The sequence below is a fragment of the Rhinolophus sinicus genome, chromosome 2, assembly GCF_057876585.1.
Source record: "Rhinolophus sinicus isolate RSI-liver-muscle chromosome 2, RSI-T2T, whole genome shotgun sequence".
Lineage (NCBI taxonomy): Eukaryota > Metazoa > Chordata > Mammalia > Chiroptera > Rhinolophidae > Rhinolophus > Rhinolophus sinicus.
This window is the reverse complement of record NC_142502.1, coordinates 71,670,392-71,687,776: the sequence shown is the minus strand read 5'-3', so window position 1 is coordinate 71,687,776 and position 17,385 is coordinate 71,670,392. Positions and strand designations below refer to the sequence as shown.

Here is a 17,385-nt window from a genome sequence, read left to right as displayed (position 1 = left end):
AAATGAGATTCTAGACACTATTTCAAATTGTTCCTTTCAGGAGGTTTTTAGACTCTTAATACAGTAGGTGAGAATTATGTACTGTAGGTCAGAAATTAATTGATAAATAAGTACAGGAGAACTGCTGTTAAACCACTGGCAAGGTCGTAAACATGGAAGAATTTATTTCAACTTGACTCACTTATTATATTTCTTGGAATGGGAATATATACATTTTTCACCAAAAAATGCGTAGCACTTTAATTTTACAATTACCCTATTTTCAGAAACTTGAAAATCATTCTAATTAAATGAAAAAAGAATACAAAAAATTTTTATTCTCTTACGATTTAAAATACATTCAAAATAACATTTTACAACTGCCAAAACCTTTAACCAAAAATTGGAAACTTCAGTCTCATAAGCTTAACAAAAGGGCACATCCTGATTAAATTATCTTGATTATTAACACTGAAACATACAGTGGCTCCTAAAACAAGGCAGACTAGCAACTGGGACAGTTTACCCTTCTGGGCACTCATAGCTTTGTCCTTCATTATTATTTTTATTTCTTTTGTTCAAACACAGACAATTGCTCCAACTTTAAAGGAAGTTTAAATGGATTTTGGGCATTTAATATTGGTGACGCTTGCTAAGATTTAAGAACTCCAACAGTGAGAAACAGAAAATTACCTACAATTAAAATTATCCTAAAGGAATTCCTACTACACAATATAATTTGGTATTCAACATTAATAGTGTTTTTGAATTACATGATATTTTTTCACAAACATGGCAACTCATTAAATATCTGATAAACACTTTACAATCACAATAAGGATTGAGAGACTAAGTCCAAAGAGAATCATGTGATTCATTTACGATAACATTGCAAGACAAGTCTCAGGCATAGTCAAGATTGGGGATGCAGTCTGTTGGTTCCCATGCTTTAAAGTGGTGCTCATTTACATTGGCATCATCTTATTAAGATATGGTCCTATAGTTCCAAAATCCAGGGAGTAGCTACACAGTGAAATGTACTCTTGCTTTACAAACTATTAGTTAAATGTACTTATAAAACAAAAAAGTCTTCAAAAAGGTCAAAAGGGGTACAGTTATTTTATCTCCCTTACTCCAGGTAATTCTGTTAAAAAGATACGAAATGAAGTCCAATTTTAATTTGTAAAGTTTGGTGTAAAAGCAAATGCATTGAAATCCAGTAATGTTTAGCTTTCATCTAAATTAACAAAACAACTATTCATTTTGGTGAGTTTTCACAAGCTGTACTCTTGACCTGAAGAATCACTTTTTTTTTTTATACCCAGGGGATGGAGTGGTCTTTGTAGGGGATGGGGACGCAGTACCAGGTGAGTCAGTCCCTCCATCGGAAGTACTTGGGGACAAGGCCAGATAGGGAACTTTCTTCCAAGGAGTCCTCCTCTTCCAAATAAGGGAAGTTTCTTTCCTCCAAGGAATCCTCCTCCTCCAAATCCTTTCTTCCTTAACTTCACTTTATTTTCATTTTCATCTTCTGGTGACCTTTTCTTGGATTCTGGACAAGCTTTAGCTATTTTATGTGCTTCCAATACAATATCTGATTCTCTCACACTTTTTATTTCTGTTCCAGGAGACTTTCTCTCAGACACATTACATTTCCGTTGCTCGCTTTACTTCAGCTTGTATTGGACCCAAGTTACCATTTTCAGGCACAGCTCCTTCTACATTTCTGTTCAAATTAATAGTCTGGAAGCCCCTATAACTGAAAGCTCTTGTTCCTCCTTGCTCTTGCTAACGAAGGACTCTCTCTGTAAGGCCTCATGGAACCATAAGTAGCGACTTCGTGGATGGTTTCATGGTGCTGGAGCTGAAGGCTAGAATTTGATTCACGAAGACGGCTATGCTGAACCACAGAAGTTGCTGGATTGGTGTTAGGTGTAGCACAGGGAGATGTGCTCAGATCACACTGATCCAGTAATTTTAGTAGTTCTTCTTCAGTGGGACCACCTATATCCTTATCTTCATTTTTGTTAACCATATCCATGGCAGTGGTCAGATTTGAATGCTGCCATTTGTATGGCCTGTGAATAAGTAGTGCCTTAGCCTTCAACCCATTCTACTGGACCCCTCACATTCTCTCACTGTAAATGAGAATATTGTAGTATAGTCAACAACTTGGATCTTACATAGCCTTTTCCCAGTAGAGGAGAGTTTTACAAACAGCTTGTTAGAGATGGAACAACTTTCTGAATAAACACCTGTTGATCATCTCGCTCTCCAAAAGGTCCTGTGTCGTTTCCAGAGGAATAGCTTCTATGATTTTCTGTCTCCTCCAGAGAAAGTATCTTCGGTGAACTGTAAAAGTCTAAAAAAGCTGAGGGCCTGACGCAACTGTCTATCGGTGCTCCACAATAACTCATACTGCTCCAGAGTTCATACCATAGGCATTCTCAACCCAGTTACCACTGACACTTGTTTTGGGTGTGAGGTAAACAGTCAAAGCAGTAATAGCATTATTGGAAGGATCATCGTAAAGTCCAGTTACAAGAAGATCATTATCTTCATTCGCAAAGGAAACTTCTGCATTTCTACGCACTATATTGATCCGTTGTTCCATCCTTGTAGAAGGAATGACCCAGCAGTGTCATAACTAGTTATAGGAACAATATCTTGAACCTGCCAGTGCTGAGTGACAGCATTCCACAGTCCCACCTTCCCTGTATGACTTAAGGCCACCAACTGGTTACCGATAAAGAAGAGAGCATCTACAGGAACACCAAAGCTGAACACTCCAATTTCACTTCCTCCATCTTGAACACTCCATAAGATGATGCTACTGAGGCAACAGCAACCATTATGTCTTTGTCTCCATGTGGACCTCCGACCACTTTTGCATTTAAAGCTACTCATTCAGTCCAATCCAAATATGGGATTGTAAACACTTGCTACCATCCTTAAGAGTCTTTGATTCTATAACACACAACAAAATGGGCATATGCAGCTACAATCCAGTTGTGATGGCCACCTACTATTAGCACCTTTCATGGATCTACAGGAAATTCTAGCCTAACAGTCTCTTCTCCATTTCCAGAGAGGACAGTTTGGGCACCATTTACCCCAGCTTCACTTTCTGTAGAATTTAGTCCATTCCTAGAATCAGCAGAGGATCAGTTGTGTTGTTTGAAAAAGGACACTGCCTCAAGATAAATGCTCCAATTCACATAAGAGAAGGCTTACTAATGGAGTGATTGCTAATTTACTAATGAAAATTTTGTATCATGCCTGAGAACATTAATACTCCCCTTAAGCCTAGTTCTTTTGTCTGGAGTAAATTTAAAATGAGTGTAAATGCTGCTGAATCTGTATCAATAAATATAGCACCAGTTTCATCTTGAAGGGTTGAAATTCTTCCATTCAGCAAACTGGAAAGAAAAGAATCTGCAGTCCACCTAGAGTTTGTTTTGAGGTACTAACTCTGGTCCCTCTACGTTCAGCTTCAGGATCTCGTCATTTCCGACCGCCGCCATGGTGAAGCTGCTACCGCAGTACCCTCCCACCATCTTCTCGGGTGCGCACACAGCCCTCCTGCCCCACCTGGCCGCAGCCAGTGCGCTGAACCTCCCCAACCTTCCTGCAGCCTGTGGGGGCTGTCTCGCCTTGCCTCCTCCCTTTCACTTTGTACGTCCTGGCTTCTACCTCTCTTGGACCTGGCCTCTCCTGGGCATTGCCACCCCAGTTCACTTTTATCTGCCATTTAATCTATCCATTGTTTTTTAAAAAACATTTCAATGACATTTATCATTTGTAGAACTTCTATTGGTTCTCTTTCAATAATTTATAGTCTAGTTCTTTACTGTTTCCATTTTGTTTTTAAGAATTGAAATGCTTTTAATGTACATTTTTAATGTCTCTAATGATCAACTTAATAGATTCTTTTAGGTTGTCATATCTGAAAGTTCTTAGGTACTAAATTTCTCGCATACTTGGTTTTGGTCAGATTGACTATGTGATGTGTGATAAGTTTGGGTGGAAAATACCACATGTTGATAATTTTTTGCACACTTAGCAGTCCCAGTAAAATATTCAGGTGGCAAATATGTATTGAGTACAGGGTTCTAGATGCTAGGGAGCAACACAGACAAGTTTCTTGTTCTTACAGAGCTTAATTTCTAGTAACTGGCTATGCTAGCCAGTCACTTAATGATTAATGTTATGATATAGTGGTTGGCAAACCAAGGCTCATAGGCCAAATCCGGCCCACAACCTATGGTCTATAAACTAGAATAGGAATAGTTTTTACAGTTTTTGAATGGTTAAAAAAAATCAGAACAATACTATTTCATGACATGTTAAAATTATATGAAACTCAAAGTTTTGTCCATATTGGAAAAGCTGTGCTCATTTGTTTATGTATTGTCTATGACTGCTTTTGTGCTACAGCAACAGATTTAAATTATTTGGACAGAATTGAGTAGTTTTGATAGAGACTGTATGACCCATAAAGCCTGAAATATTTGCTATCTGACCCTTTAGAGAAAGAGTATGGTGATTCCCTGTACTGTTGTTTATACTGTGTAAATGTGTCATATATAGATTGCTATCAAGTGAGAGAAACGTATAGCATTTGGATGGGTGGTATATTAGAGTAGTTAATCAGACAATATTCTATGCCTGCTAATTGCCCACTTTATAGGATGGCTGTGAGAATTATGAGACTGTAATCCATATAGTGCATGACACTAGCAAGTCTTCCATAAATAGCAACATTTAGCCTTATTAAATGCAGTATTATTGAATCTTTGTAAACTGGGTTTCTTTTGCTAATTATAATGTGTTTATAGTTGCTTATCTGACATCAGTAAGGCCCATGTTTATAATTGGTTTTGTAACAACATGATTATTTTGTGTGAATCCATCTGTACACAGTAGTTTTCCCAATGTTGTGCTTGTATTAGCTGGAAAACTCTTAGGTTGCTAAAGAGGGGATCAGAGGGGAGGAAAACCTCCAGACTGAATATATCATCTTGACTCGAATAGTAGTAGTGCTCTAATCTGTGAGACAGCCATAAATGGCTCAGTTTTTACTTATTTACACCTTATTTCCCCGAAAGATTTGATGTAGATTACCAAGAGCACAAATAAAATAAAAAATAAAAATTGTTTCTTAGGCAGAGAGGTAGATGTGCCAGGCATGCAAAATTATTTTTATGTTGTATTTTAATTAAACAGCTCTAAATTTTCTAGCAGCTGGAATTTTGTCCTATAGGTGTATAATTGTGTTAGAGGAGAATCTTTTACAAATTTACATCCTGTGATTCTCCTATGGAGTGATCTCGCCTCCCCCGCACCCCTTGCCCCCAACTATCTTCTAAATATAACATGTTAGGGAACCTTGTCTAAGGGAATTTGACAATATATGTTTTTCATGAGATATGGTTATCTGACAAATCTAGAAGTATTGGTTGACTTGTTGCTGATTGAAGTGGTTGATCCTAGTAACCTATAGGCAACAGAATTGGGAAATTTAAGAATTTGGCTTGTACAGATCTTGCTTTAATGATGGGCTTTAGGTTGTCATTCGCTAGGCCCAAATGTGTTCTCAGAAAGAAAATTTGAAAATGTATGAGCACTTAATCAGAAATACGGTTAGATTAGCTGAGTTATGTGCCTATATAACAGGGTGAGATAATTTTAGTTTAAACAATTCTTAAGGGGAAGGATTAAGTTTCTGCATTTATGTAAAGGAAGTTTAAGTATAGTTCCCTTATTTTTGGATATGTTCTATATCCTAATGTATTTGAGTCTTTTTTTGAATAACATTGTTTCTTTTTGCCTCTTGTAAAGAATTAGTATTTATATTTCTACAAATAACACTATAAAAATTTCTCATGCACTGTAATAGGGAAAAGCATAGGCTTTGGAGTTAGATCAGTCTTTTTCAAATCCATTTAACTAGTTTGGAGCAGTTACTTTGCTTTTTAAGCTCAGTGATCTTTATTTAGTTTGAATTTCGATAAAGTTTAAATCACAGATGGTAAGGAGATTTTGTTGAGAAAAAAGAACTGAAGTGGGAAATTTAACATGTTAGTCCTGTGTCATTCAGTAGTGTCAAGTAATTGACTTGATGTTTCCGGTGCTGAATCCCAGTCTGAAGAATTACTGAAATGTATAAAATATGGAGATTAAGTGAGATATTGAATATAAAGTAATTAGCATAATGCCTACGCATAGGAAACACTGAATAAATATTAGTTGTAATTACCTATATAGAGGAATGAAATTATATGATCAGTCTTTAATGGAGAATTTTTCCTTCCAAGATTCTTAACATGATGTGTATCAGAATCAACTAGATCCGTGGCTCCCCAACATGAGTGTACATCAGATCAGAATCACCTGGAAGATTATATAAACAGATTGCCGGACCCCACTCTCAGAGTTTATGATTTAGGTCTGAGTGGGACCTGATAATTTGCGTTTTAAAGTGTTTCCAAGTGATGCTGATGCTGCGGATCAAGCAACCACACTTGAAGAACCATGGACAGGGCATTTAAAAAAAATATGGGAATAGGCCTCGATCATGGTGACTGGATAGGCCTAATTTTTCTTGGCTGAGTGCAGCTTAATGACCAATTGTTTATGATAAAATAATTTGTGGGTTTTTTAATTGAAGATATATGTGCTTGTAATTGAGCGGGATCTAATAGTTATTGAATTTCTATCTGCCCATTCCAGGGCTAGGCAATTTGAGTATTTCTTTGTTAATGTGTGAAATAACCTCAAGGATTACAAGGAAAGTTATGTGTCTAGAAAGAGACAACAGGTCTGTTTGATTCCTAAATCATTATCTTTCCACAATTACATGATGTTTTCTGTGCAAAAAGGGTTACCAAATGCAGAATTGGTTGTAGTCGCCTACTAATGGAAATGAAAGAGTGTGATAACCTCATAATTTTTATCCCCTATAATTCTGTTCCCTATTTTCAGCTGTTTCTCTTGGTTTTGATTGCACTTCTTATTTCTTTATGAGCTAGTTTATGAATGGTAGATACTGATATGAAAAATCAGAGGTAATTTGAGGCCTAGTGTAATGCGGGGACTCTGCTCCCGCTCCCCGCACAAGAATGCAGGACATGGTGAGACCAGGAACACCTACAGAGCCATGGATGGGGGGAGTTCATACCACTATATTCTTGCTGGCGGCTGGTTGAGACACAAAAGCAAACATCCACCAGTACCCCAGTGAGGGGTCTTCCTGCACCCCAGTCTCGCTGGCGGCCGGGCGAGACACGGGAAGTAGGATCCACATGATCCGCCATGTAATCCCCTTGCTAACCACACTTGTTAGCCGCAGTCCGCAGTCTACTTCTCTGCCGAAACACCCAACCCCTTGCTAGCGTAGCCATGGCAGTTATATCAGTGGCTAATGGCTAACTGGTCACAGCTGATGGCCATCTATTACTTGAGCCAGCACCTTTCCACATGAGGACGAGAGCCTGGAAACTGCTCTCTGGGCCTCTGTCCCTACAAAGGCCTTCTGTACTACTTGATAGATCTTGAACTTGACTTTTTGTCTCCTTAGCTCTCTGAATCTGTTGGAAATTCATCTTAGTTCCTTAGCTCTCAGCTGCATCTACTGGAATCAAAAGGTGCCTTAAAGAAAAATAGGAATCTGGGCTTAGACTTTTGAGTTTTCTTGTCCCTGATGTTCAATTCTTAATTCTTTATGCCTTGGTAGCCCTCAAATTCCTGAAACAGATGTTTTTCTTTTTAATTTGTAGTTTGTCCATCTTTTCTAGTTGTTTTCAGAGAGTGGAGGGAAGATTGATATGCATTACCTGATATGCCATTACCAGAAGGAGTCTGAAGTACATGGCTGTAAAAGATTAGGAAGTAAAGAAATGTCTCAAGGAAGAGAAAGTGACAAGCAGCATGTCCAAAATAGGTCTTTTTGTAATTATGTAATGTAGATACGCCTAAAAACAAGAATCGTGCTGGTATCATGAACTCTCTCCTTAGGACTATTTCGGTGTGAGGTATTTTTTTAGGGAATTGTTAGGTTTCTATAGACGTAATTGGGGAAAAAGCAAGTTGCTATCTTCTTATGACTATATTTTCTTGTAAAAGAGTAAAAACTAAAATAAAGTATTAGACTTGTTTCAAAAATAAAATTCAAGTTTATAAGAATTACTTTAAAATTTTTGTTTTGGGTAAATCATCATTAAGAACTGAAGACCTTTGTGTTGAGTGTGAAAGCAGCTTTTAAATGTTCTGCGCAATGAATGTAATAAAAGTAGTTTTCTTTGTTGAGAAGAACTTCCCAAGGAATGGTGCATTCTGTTGTCAAATTGTGATCTACCCAAAGTGATTGTTATTGATATGTTTATATTATCATTTGCAACTGTGAACTTAGGAAGATATCTTGGGTTCTGTGTTTCTGTTGAAACTTTGATACTAAAGCCAAGTCCTTGTATATGTTAAAACAACAACTTATTGCCATATTTGTCTATACTGCCCTACAGATAGCAGCAAGACCTGTTAAACAGGGGAAATGTTTACTTTTTACTCTTGGAAAAGAGCTATCCTAAGATCCTCTATCCTCAACCCTTCTGTTCTTCTCTGTTAACTTTCCCAAATATCTTTTGAGATATTTAAGTGAAAGGAAAATAATGTCATAAATACCCATGTTCCTATATATTTGTGTTGTCCTTAGGAAAAAAAGTATTATAATTGAATTACTCTTAGATACATGTCACTGCCATCCTCCCCCATCCCTAATAGCTGGTACACTTTTACTACCTTTTTAAGGAATGGGTTTTCAAATTGTTGATAAATTGTCATATTGTGGTATTTATTGACTCTTTAACATTTATGGATTTTTTTTGTACAGTTAAATCGTCAATCTGAAATTGTTGCTACTAGTCCTGGTGATTCCTGGAAGACATATGCAAGACGAAACAAGACTGAAAGTTTCAAACCTTTTAAAGGCAACCCAATTGGACTTACTATGTTGAGCAACAATAAGAAATTGAGGTATAGGCACTTCACCACACCTTCCTACATGAAAGATAAAGGGTTTGACACTAAAACTAACTACCTTTGTTGGCCAATTGACCCAGTCTATACCTTTTCTTGTCACTTTGTCAGTAGGGCTAAGAGGTAGAGTTTTCCCAGTGTGTGGATTCTTTGCTTTGAATCTTGAGAGTATGATTGACTTCAGTGATTTCTTGGTTCCAAATAAAAATATTGCAAGAAAAATTTCTGTAGATTAGAATTTCATAAGAGGAGCTTGCTTTCAAATGCTTAGTAAAATCTCGACCATGATATGAAAAGTAGAAGGCATCATAGGGTGGATGATCATGTCTCCTTTAGGGAATTCTTATCGGGACTTTTTTTAATTTTTCTTATTTTAAAGATTTCTTTTCTCTTCTAGTTATAGCCCACTTTTCCTAGTGCTTGTCATAGTGAACCATTGTTACTGATATGATTGGGCTGTTAAATCTCCCAGAAATAGGGTTGAAAATCACTATTTCATTTCTACTTTGTTTTATAGACAGACAGCTGAGGCACATAAAGGCTAAGCAACTTTTGAGTCAGTGGCAGAAAGAGGTGTAGAATTTAGGACTCATTTTTTTTTTTTTTTACAATTAACATATTTTTATTTGGGCATATAAGAAAACTTTGTAATCCTCAGTTTAAAAGCTTTTTTATAAATAGTCCCTAAATAGAGAATAAGGAGAGAAAATATATCAGAATTAATTTATCGAAATCTGATAGTATAAAACATTTATTTAGGAGTCCTGATTTCTAGTCTTGTATTCTTCTACTCTTTATCTTCTTTCATGAACTGGATTGGAAACATTCGGAGACAAATTCAGAAAATGGAAAACTACTAATGGATAATTTAACATGGCCAGTTAGGTTTATCTATACATTTTTTTTAAAGTGGTAAACGTTTTTTGTGCATGTGCTTAGATTTTCAAGGATTTATTTTGTATATGTGTGTGTAATTTTCCCCTGTTCAAATTATTCTTTGTTTCTTGAATCTGCAGTGAAAATACACAGAATGCATCACTATGTTCTGGAACTGTAGTTCAAGGTAGACGTTTTCAACATGCTAATGCACAGACACCAATAGTAAAAACAGCAGCTCAGAGGTAAGGATTCTAATTGTCTTTGTTTGGTATATACATACTATTCCTTTAATCGTTCTTTTCACTTCTTTTTTTAACTATGTGGAATTTTACTGTTTCCATTGTCTGTAAAGGTATATTCATTATCGCCGAAATAATTCATATCCTAGAATTTTATTATTTTATATCTACTTTTGAATAAATCACATTCTGTAAATAGAGACTTTTTAAATAAAAGCCATTCTATTGCATTATGTTCCCATTAAATTTTCCTAATTTTACAGCGTTGAACTTACAACATTTGACAGAAAAATCTTCAGTTGGTGGTTTAGCTCTGATGAGTAAAACTACAGTTATTACCTTACATTCTTTATAAGGTTTATAGGATTTTATAGTATCGAAATAAATCATATTGTTAGTTTTAAATGTTTGAGAAAATTTTGTTTTAGTAGATTTGGATGTTTTCATTGATTGTGAAAATACTACTTCAACCTTGAAATAATGAGAGTAACAGTGGAGAAAACTTGGTGTTTTAAATGCTTTTGAGGTTTTTTCATTACCATTTTCGGATGGTTATGAAATTTCAGTTCTGAGTCAATTTCCGTTGACTAAGAAATTCTTAGACTCCAACAATTAAATAAATAATCCCTTTATTTCTTGCATTATGAATTATTGCATAAAATTTTTTATAACTAGTAAAATTTAAAGATTTGGTATATATGCTTGATGCTGTTCTTCATTATTTAAAAATGTCACTTTAGACTGCTACTCATTCAGAAAAGGTGTCCTCTTAGAAACCCTTGCTAATTTATTATTTACATAGATTTGCTATATCATAGATTTTTGACTTAAAAACCTTAACTCTTTTTCATATGTTAGTAAGAAAACCTTTTTTTGCTTAAATATATATTTTTACCATAGTTTTCACATAACATGTTTGAGAAATTCAACTAAAAAGAAAGTTAAATTACTGCACATACCAAAAATTGGCTTGTTTTACAGTAAAGTATACAAATCAAGTTCTCTGGCCTACATGTGGCACATTCATGAGAATAAATAATAAAAGGAGAATAAATAGGGGAGAGGAAAGAATGGTAGGAGGTATAGTTTCTCACACACTGATCACAATGATAGAATACATCGCTGATAAATACCTGTATTCTTGATATTCTGAAAATGTGGTCTAAGTTGAAATACTAATTTATAATCGAGTGATATATTCTACAACCAAAATTATTATTGCTTTTGAAGTTATCTATTAGTTTGGAATTATTTGCACTGTGTTCTATTTTCCTCGTCCCTCCTTTCATCATTGGTTATGTTAAAAAATCTGATTTCAGTTTGGAAATTGGTTTGTTTTGTTTTATTCTAGGTGTCAGTATCTGTTACACCTTGCATGTGTATTATTGCTCATCTTTATAAAAGGTTCTGTTAATAGGAACTGATATTTACTAGTGAAATATTGTTTCTTTTAAAAAAACCTGAATTATTCTGTATTTAAAGAAATAATCCAGAGTTAAAATACTTGACAAGAAGTAGTAGGGGCAATAAGAAAAACCTGACAAGTCAGTTCAGCAGAACAGATTCTATTTATGTTTATCTCTTATTTACAGAATAAACATTTCTTAGTCCTATTGCAGTGTGTCATTAAAAAGATTTTGAAATTCAAAGACAACTCATTGAAAGTTTTTCCAGTTTTTTTCCTTCAAAAACATTGAGTGATTTCATTCTACATACCAGGTATAGATGAGATAGAGTAGTCAAAGGAGTAGGACAAAAAGTCCCTGTCTTGAAGCTCAAGTTTGATTAAGGTAGAGGTCAGAAAGACAAGTACACATGATTACGTGGTAGGTGCGGTAGTAGAGATATACAAAGTATGTGTAATACTGTTTACAGAGAAGGGAGTAGTAAAGCATTCACAACGAAGTATTCAGTAGCTTTTGAGTGTACTAGCTAGAAGAGAATACTGCATGCAGTAGGAACCACATCTTCAAAGTCATGAAGAAAGACTTCACCTAAGATGTTTGCTAGAAGCCCTTTGGTTTTAATTAGTGTGGTGGTGGCACAATTGTCAGGCCTCAGATGAGGGTAAGCACACTGGCTTCTAATTTTTCTTATTTTCTTAACTCTTAATTGAAATTAAAGGAAATGCTACCAGCTGGTAAATTCACACACAATCTACTCTTGGGATGAGTGGTATAACTTGTCTCTTAAGTTAATCAGACCTACATTTTGTATAATTTAGTTCTTTAGTAAGATATGGGAACAAGTATGTCACATCTTTTTAATCTAAAATGAATGAATGAAGATTATTAAAATCTCAGATCAGATTAGCCACTATTTGGGAGAATATTACTATTCCCATCTGTTTTCTTACTGCTATTCCAAATATTAATTTAATTCATATGTAAAAGATAGGTTGTTTATGCACTGATAGTAATGGAGGATAGTATTGGTATGGAAAAAGAAACGCAGAACTTAAAAAATGTATATCACTCTATACCATTTTCACCCTTAACTGTAATCAGGCTTGCTAACTTTCTTTTGTTTTTTTATTAAGGATAGGTGAAAAGACTTGTAAGGCCCATAGGGGAAAATGAATGTCTACGAAGTGTGTAAAAACCATAAATGGGAAAATGGGCTTTTGGAATAAGCAAGACTTAATTATTAATTAAAAGCACTACTTTGAAAAATATTTTTGAAGTCGTAAATCAGCTATAGATACCAGAATCAATCAGTTTTCTTTCCCTTTTATTAAAAAAATTTTAAGAGCACTAGTACACCACTAGTTCAAGAATGAAACAGTCCAACAAGAATGTAAGTTGAGATTTTTACAAAGACCTAGATTGGTAGTTATGGCTTCCCACTCCATTTTTTCAAAAGCTTTAAAAAAACAAACAAAGAACATGTAAGTTCCTCTAGGGCAGGGCTTGAAATAAACACATATTGAAGAATCTTGTAGAAGTGCAATGACTTACAAATTCAGTATCGTGTCATAATAAATGAATTTTTCAAGGATAAGAGATAAGAGCTTGTGTGTGTGTGTGTGTGTGTGTGTGTGTGTGTGTGTGTGTTGGAAAGAACCAAACCTGTTTCTTCTACTACTAGGTATTCTACCTCTTTCTTTGACTCTATACAGGTGAGTTTAAAAAACAAAACAAAAATAAGCGAGTACTAAACTCTTCTCACTTCTTAGGCACAGAGTATAGAGATGAAAATGGCTAGATTAGTACCTAACTTTTGGTTTTCATTTTAATTTTCCTGAAAATAGAATTCAATAAGAAATAAGTATATAAATAAGTATATAAAGTTTATGCTTATAGTTTGTTTCACTTTAATGGGTGTAATAATAATATTCCCTCATTTTATGTCATTTATCCAACATAAACTTATTTTATACAGATTATCCCATTTTTTAATAGCAGAGGTAAAATTTGAAATATGACATCATGTAAATTTATACTTTTTTTCCTTTGTATTGAAAATATTTCTTTTAAAATAAGTGTTTCTTTCCAGTGTCATATATGTAAAACCAAGTTACCATATTAATTTATTGGGATTAAATTGCTATTTTACTTGTGTTCTCCACATGACAGGAATACAAGAGTTAATATGGGGACTTGGATTTTGTAAACTGTTTTGCTTAGAGTTCTGGATATTTAGTTCCTTTTATAATAAAGAGGAATACTTCTAGGATGTAAATCTTGTCCTAAATTGAGGTTTTTTTGTAAGTTTACCCTTAAATAATTGCTATTAATAGCTTTTTAGATTTTCTATGAACTGTGGAGAAGGGTGGATCTTTTATACACTGGACTTTTGATTAGAGACCATGATTTTAAATCCCAGGCCTTTCCTATATGGTTTATGTCTCAAACTATATACTGTATTTAAGGCTTTTATGCAAAAGTTTAAACCTTAATTATTTTTTTTTTGCTCAGAAGCAAATAATCACATCTAATAACAGGATTAGAACCACTTTTGTATTGTTCCTTGAAGACTGTTTACATAGTTACTCTAAAATAACATGTATCCTCAAATGTTGGATGGTTAAATAAGGTTCTTTTAGTAATTTTTCGTATCTTTGTACGTTCTTTTTTCTTCCTTAAATATATTTAGAAATAAAGTATTTCCTGTATTGACAAAAATTGAAAACAATTTTTATATCTGACAAGATTCAAAACGTAGTATATACTATGTATATATAATGTGTTAAAAAAATTAATCACTTTAGAGTTTTGCCTTATTGACTGCAGTTACTAAAACTACAATGATATATCACAAATGAGGTCTTGCCTCTTACGTTTTTTTTCTTTTTCATGTTTTAAGCACTCGGGACCAAAAGGAAAGGTAAGCCTAATATTGATGAAACTAGAGCATGGATAAAACAGTAAAATATCAGATATTTTTATATGCTTTGAAAAGTATCCACCGATCTGAGTCATCATTATAGCTTAGTAATTATTTTAATAAAAGGCAACATTAATAGCACAACATATTTGACTTATGTGGTTAGTGTTTCACCATAATTCTTAATACACATTTTTTCACGAGTGGTTATTATTTATTTATACTGATGTGTGACTATTTCCCTTTTAAAAATAGAATATTTCAATGCGTTAATAGTAAATTTGATTTCAGTAAAATCTTTCTTATTATATTTTAGTAATAATACTTTTTATTTTTACACTTCAGTAGAGTGAGGGGAAAAATGGAATTAGGTTACCTTAAGCTTGGAGTTAAAACTTTTAACATCAAACGTATTCCTATTCTGACCCCTAAATTTATAACATAATTTTATGATCCCTGTTTTGTTCCCTTTGTGACAACATTGGGAAACACCTTGTCCTTTAGCAGAAATGTGAAATAATATAAATAACATGGAAACAAGTTTTTAAGAACATACATTTCTTTGAATAGTGAAATGGTTGTAATAATTCTAAAGCACATGTCCATAAGAATAGTTTCTCTCCTCAGTGTATGTACGTAGAATACTTTGTGGGTATGCATCTTTTTTTCTGGCTTTCCTGAGAGTCTCAAAAGCATTGTGTGAACCTTCCTCCTTAAAAATAGGTTAATAGCCCTTGTATGAAACAAGTACTTTCAAATAATTGGTGAAGGTCAAAAAAAGGGATGTTCTATAATTTTAATTATATAATTTTAACTCTAATTTTGTTTAAAGGTATAGAGGAGGCAAAGAGGATAACTTGCAATATTTTATAAAATGCATACATTCCATCTTGTTTCATGAACACTCAAGTTTCTGAAATATAAATTTAAAGGTGTCAGCAAGATTTGTCACTTGTTTTAAATGAATGGGTTGTGCAAATATTTTACTACTTCTAGGAAAGAAAAATTAGTTTCCTATTTTGCCTATTTTTCTTTTTTGAGCACATCGTTATTAGATATAGAGCCATTCTGTATTAAAAAAAAATTAACTCATAAGTGGCTGTATTTTTTGGAAGGCTATTAATTAGATGTATGTAATAAAATTGCTAAAGAATATATTTATACATTAAATAAGTCTTGATACAGTCACATCGAAACACTCTTGTTTTATAAAAATAAATTCTTTCCTGTATGCTGTACCATAAGATAGATAAAATATAGGCATTATTTATATTATCAGAAGATTTTACATTATTCTCTTATTCACAATAGCATTGAAAGGTTTATATTATTTTTCCCCATTGTTTTGGCTTATACGTATTTCTGTAGAGGAAACTTATTCATTGCTACATTCAGCAGATATTTCAATGACTCTATGTGCCAGGCACTCTTCTAGGAGCAGAGAGAAATCTCTACCCTCTTGGAGCTTACATTCTTGTTGGAATAATACTGGAGTAGAAATCAGAGATGTAGAATTAAGTAACCAGCATTAGCAGTAGACACACAACTTACTCTAAAATGGGGATAATAATATTTGCAACTTGAAAGGAAATTTGTGAGGAACAAATGAGATAATTATTTAAAATTGACTTATATACTGTAAAATTTGAAATTTCTGTAACAGTAAGAAATACCAAAATTCTTTCAGTCTTTTGTACTAAGATTAATGCCAGGGACTAAATATGCAGCAGCAACTATTTCTAAAATGCCTGGTAGTGACTACACGAGTGATTTATTCAGCAGCTTAGTTACTGTTGGGTTGAATTGAGCCCATTTGTTCTTTAGATCCTTATACCTAAAATTATTTTATGTTGAGCTTTGTCAGAGATAAACTGAGAAGAGCTTTTGTGTCAGTAGATTTTTACTTTGTAAATATTTTTTTACATAATCCTTTTTCCTCCCTTGTGAACACTAAGCCACATTTTCCTGAATGTTGAAGAGCAATGGAAATCCCTTAAAACATGAGGAACTATAAATCTCTGAATTAAGTGATTTATTTATATCTGGAAGGTTAATCTTTTCCAGGCTTTTTCCACTTGTACTATATACTGGGCACAATGAGGTGAGTTTTAAGTTTAAAACCAAGCTGGACTAAATAATAAATAAAACAATGCTAAGATCCAGAGCTCACAAACTTAAAAAATTTGCTGCCAGTTCTTTGTTGTGGGTGACTTTGACAACTTGAATGACTCAAATTCCCTTCTGACTCATGGACAGTTTGTGAATACAGTGTATGTGGTAGCACCATCAATCTAGAATATTTAATCTGGTATTAGAACTTTTTTTTCCCTCCCAAGATAAAGAATCTGTTGACCCATTATGAAGCTGAAAGACAGTGATTTTCAAATTAACATTTTTTATATATTTATTATCTTTTATTGTAAAAACTGTGCATATTGTAGAATTTTAAACAATAAAGAAGTACAAAGTTGGAAAATACAATAAAATATACATAGAATACTAGAAATGTTTACTTAAAGGGCGTGTTTGAAAAGATAAGTATTATAATCAGAAGATTTATAATTTTTAAAAAGCTCTCAAAATAGAATATTACATTAGAATCCTGATGCATTTCTTTCTAATCATTTTTTTCCTAAAAACTTTTTAATATACCTAACATGTGGAGTCATAATAAAAATAAAAATACAGTTGTGTATTCTGAATTTTCACCGAACAGTATGTCCTAGCATTTTTCTCCTGTCATTAAGTTGCCTTCTACAAATTATTTTTAATGATTGCATAATAGCTTGTCCTACAGATACATAATTTATCTGCCCATTGGCTCATTTCTGGTTGTGTTTCACTGAGGTATGTGACACATTGATGAACAACTTTGTACATAAATTTCTAAATGCATCTCTTAACTCTCTTAGAAAAGATTCTTTGGGCT

General features: G+C 33.8%; 1 protein-coding gene and 1 pseudogene across 6 annotated transcripts in view; one reads left to right on the top strand and one right to left on the bottom strand.

Annotated features, from left to right (window-relative positions):
- The window catches only part of SENP6 (SUMO specific peptidase 6), a 100,144-nt gene that overhangs the window by 31,307 nt on the left and 51,452 nt on the right, over window positions 1-17,385 (top strand). For 4 of the 6 annotated variants that reach the window (XM_019729596.3, XM_019729599.3, XM_019729601.3 and 1 more), the window contains 3 exons: window positions 8,867-9,009; window positions 10,029-10,133; window positions 14,436-14,456. In XM_019729596.3, coding sequence (XP_019585155.2) covers window positions 8,867-9,009; window positions 10,029-10,133; window positions 14,436-14,456 — 269 coding nt within the window. Of the gene's footprint in view, window positions 1-1,304; window positions 1,347-8,866; window positions 9,010-10,028; window positions 10,134-14,435; window positions 14,457-17,385 lie in introns of all 6 variants that reach the window. The other 2 variants (XM_019729600.3, XM_019729598.3) reach the window with 2 other exon arrangements.
- LOC109446307 (BTB/POZ domain-containing protein KCTD3-like) lies at window positions 1,144-3,661 on the bottom strand (annotated as a pseudogene).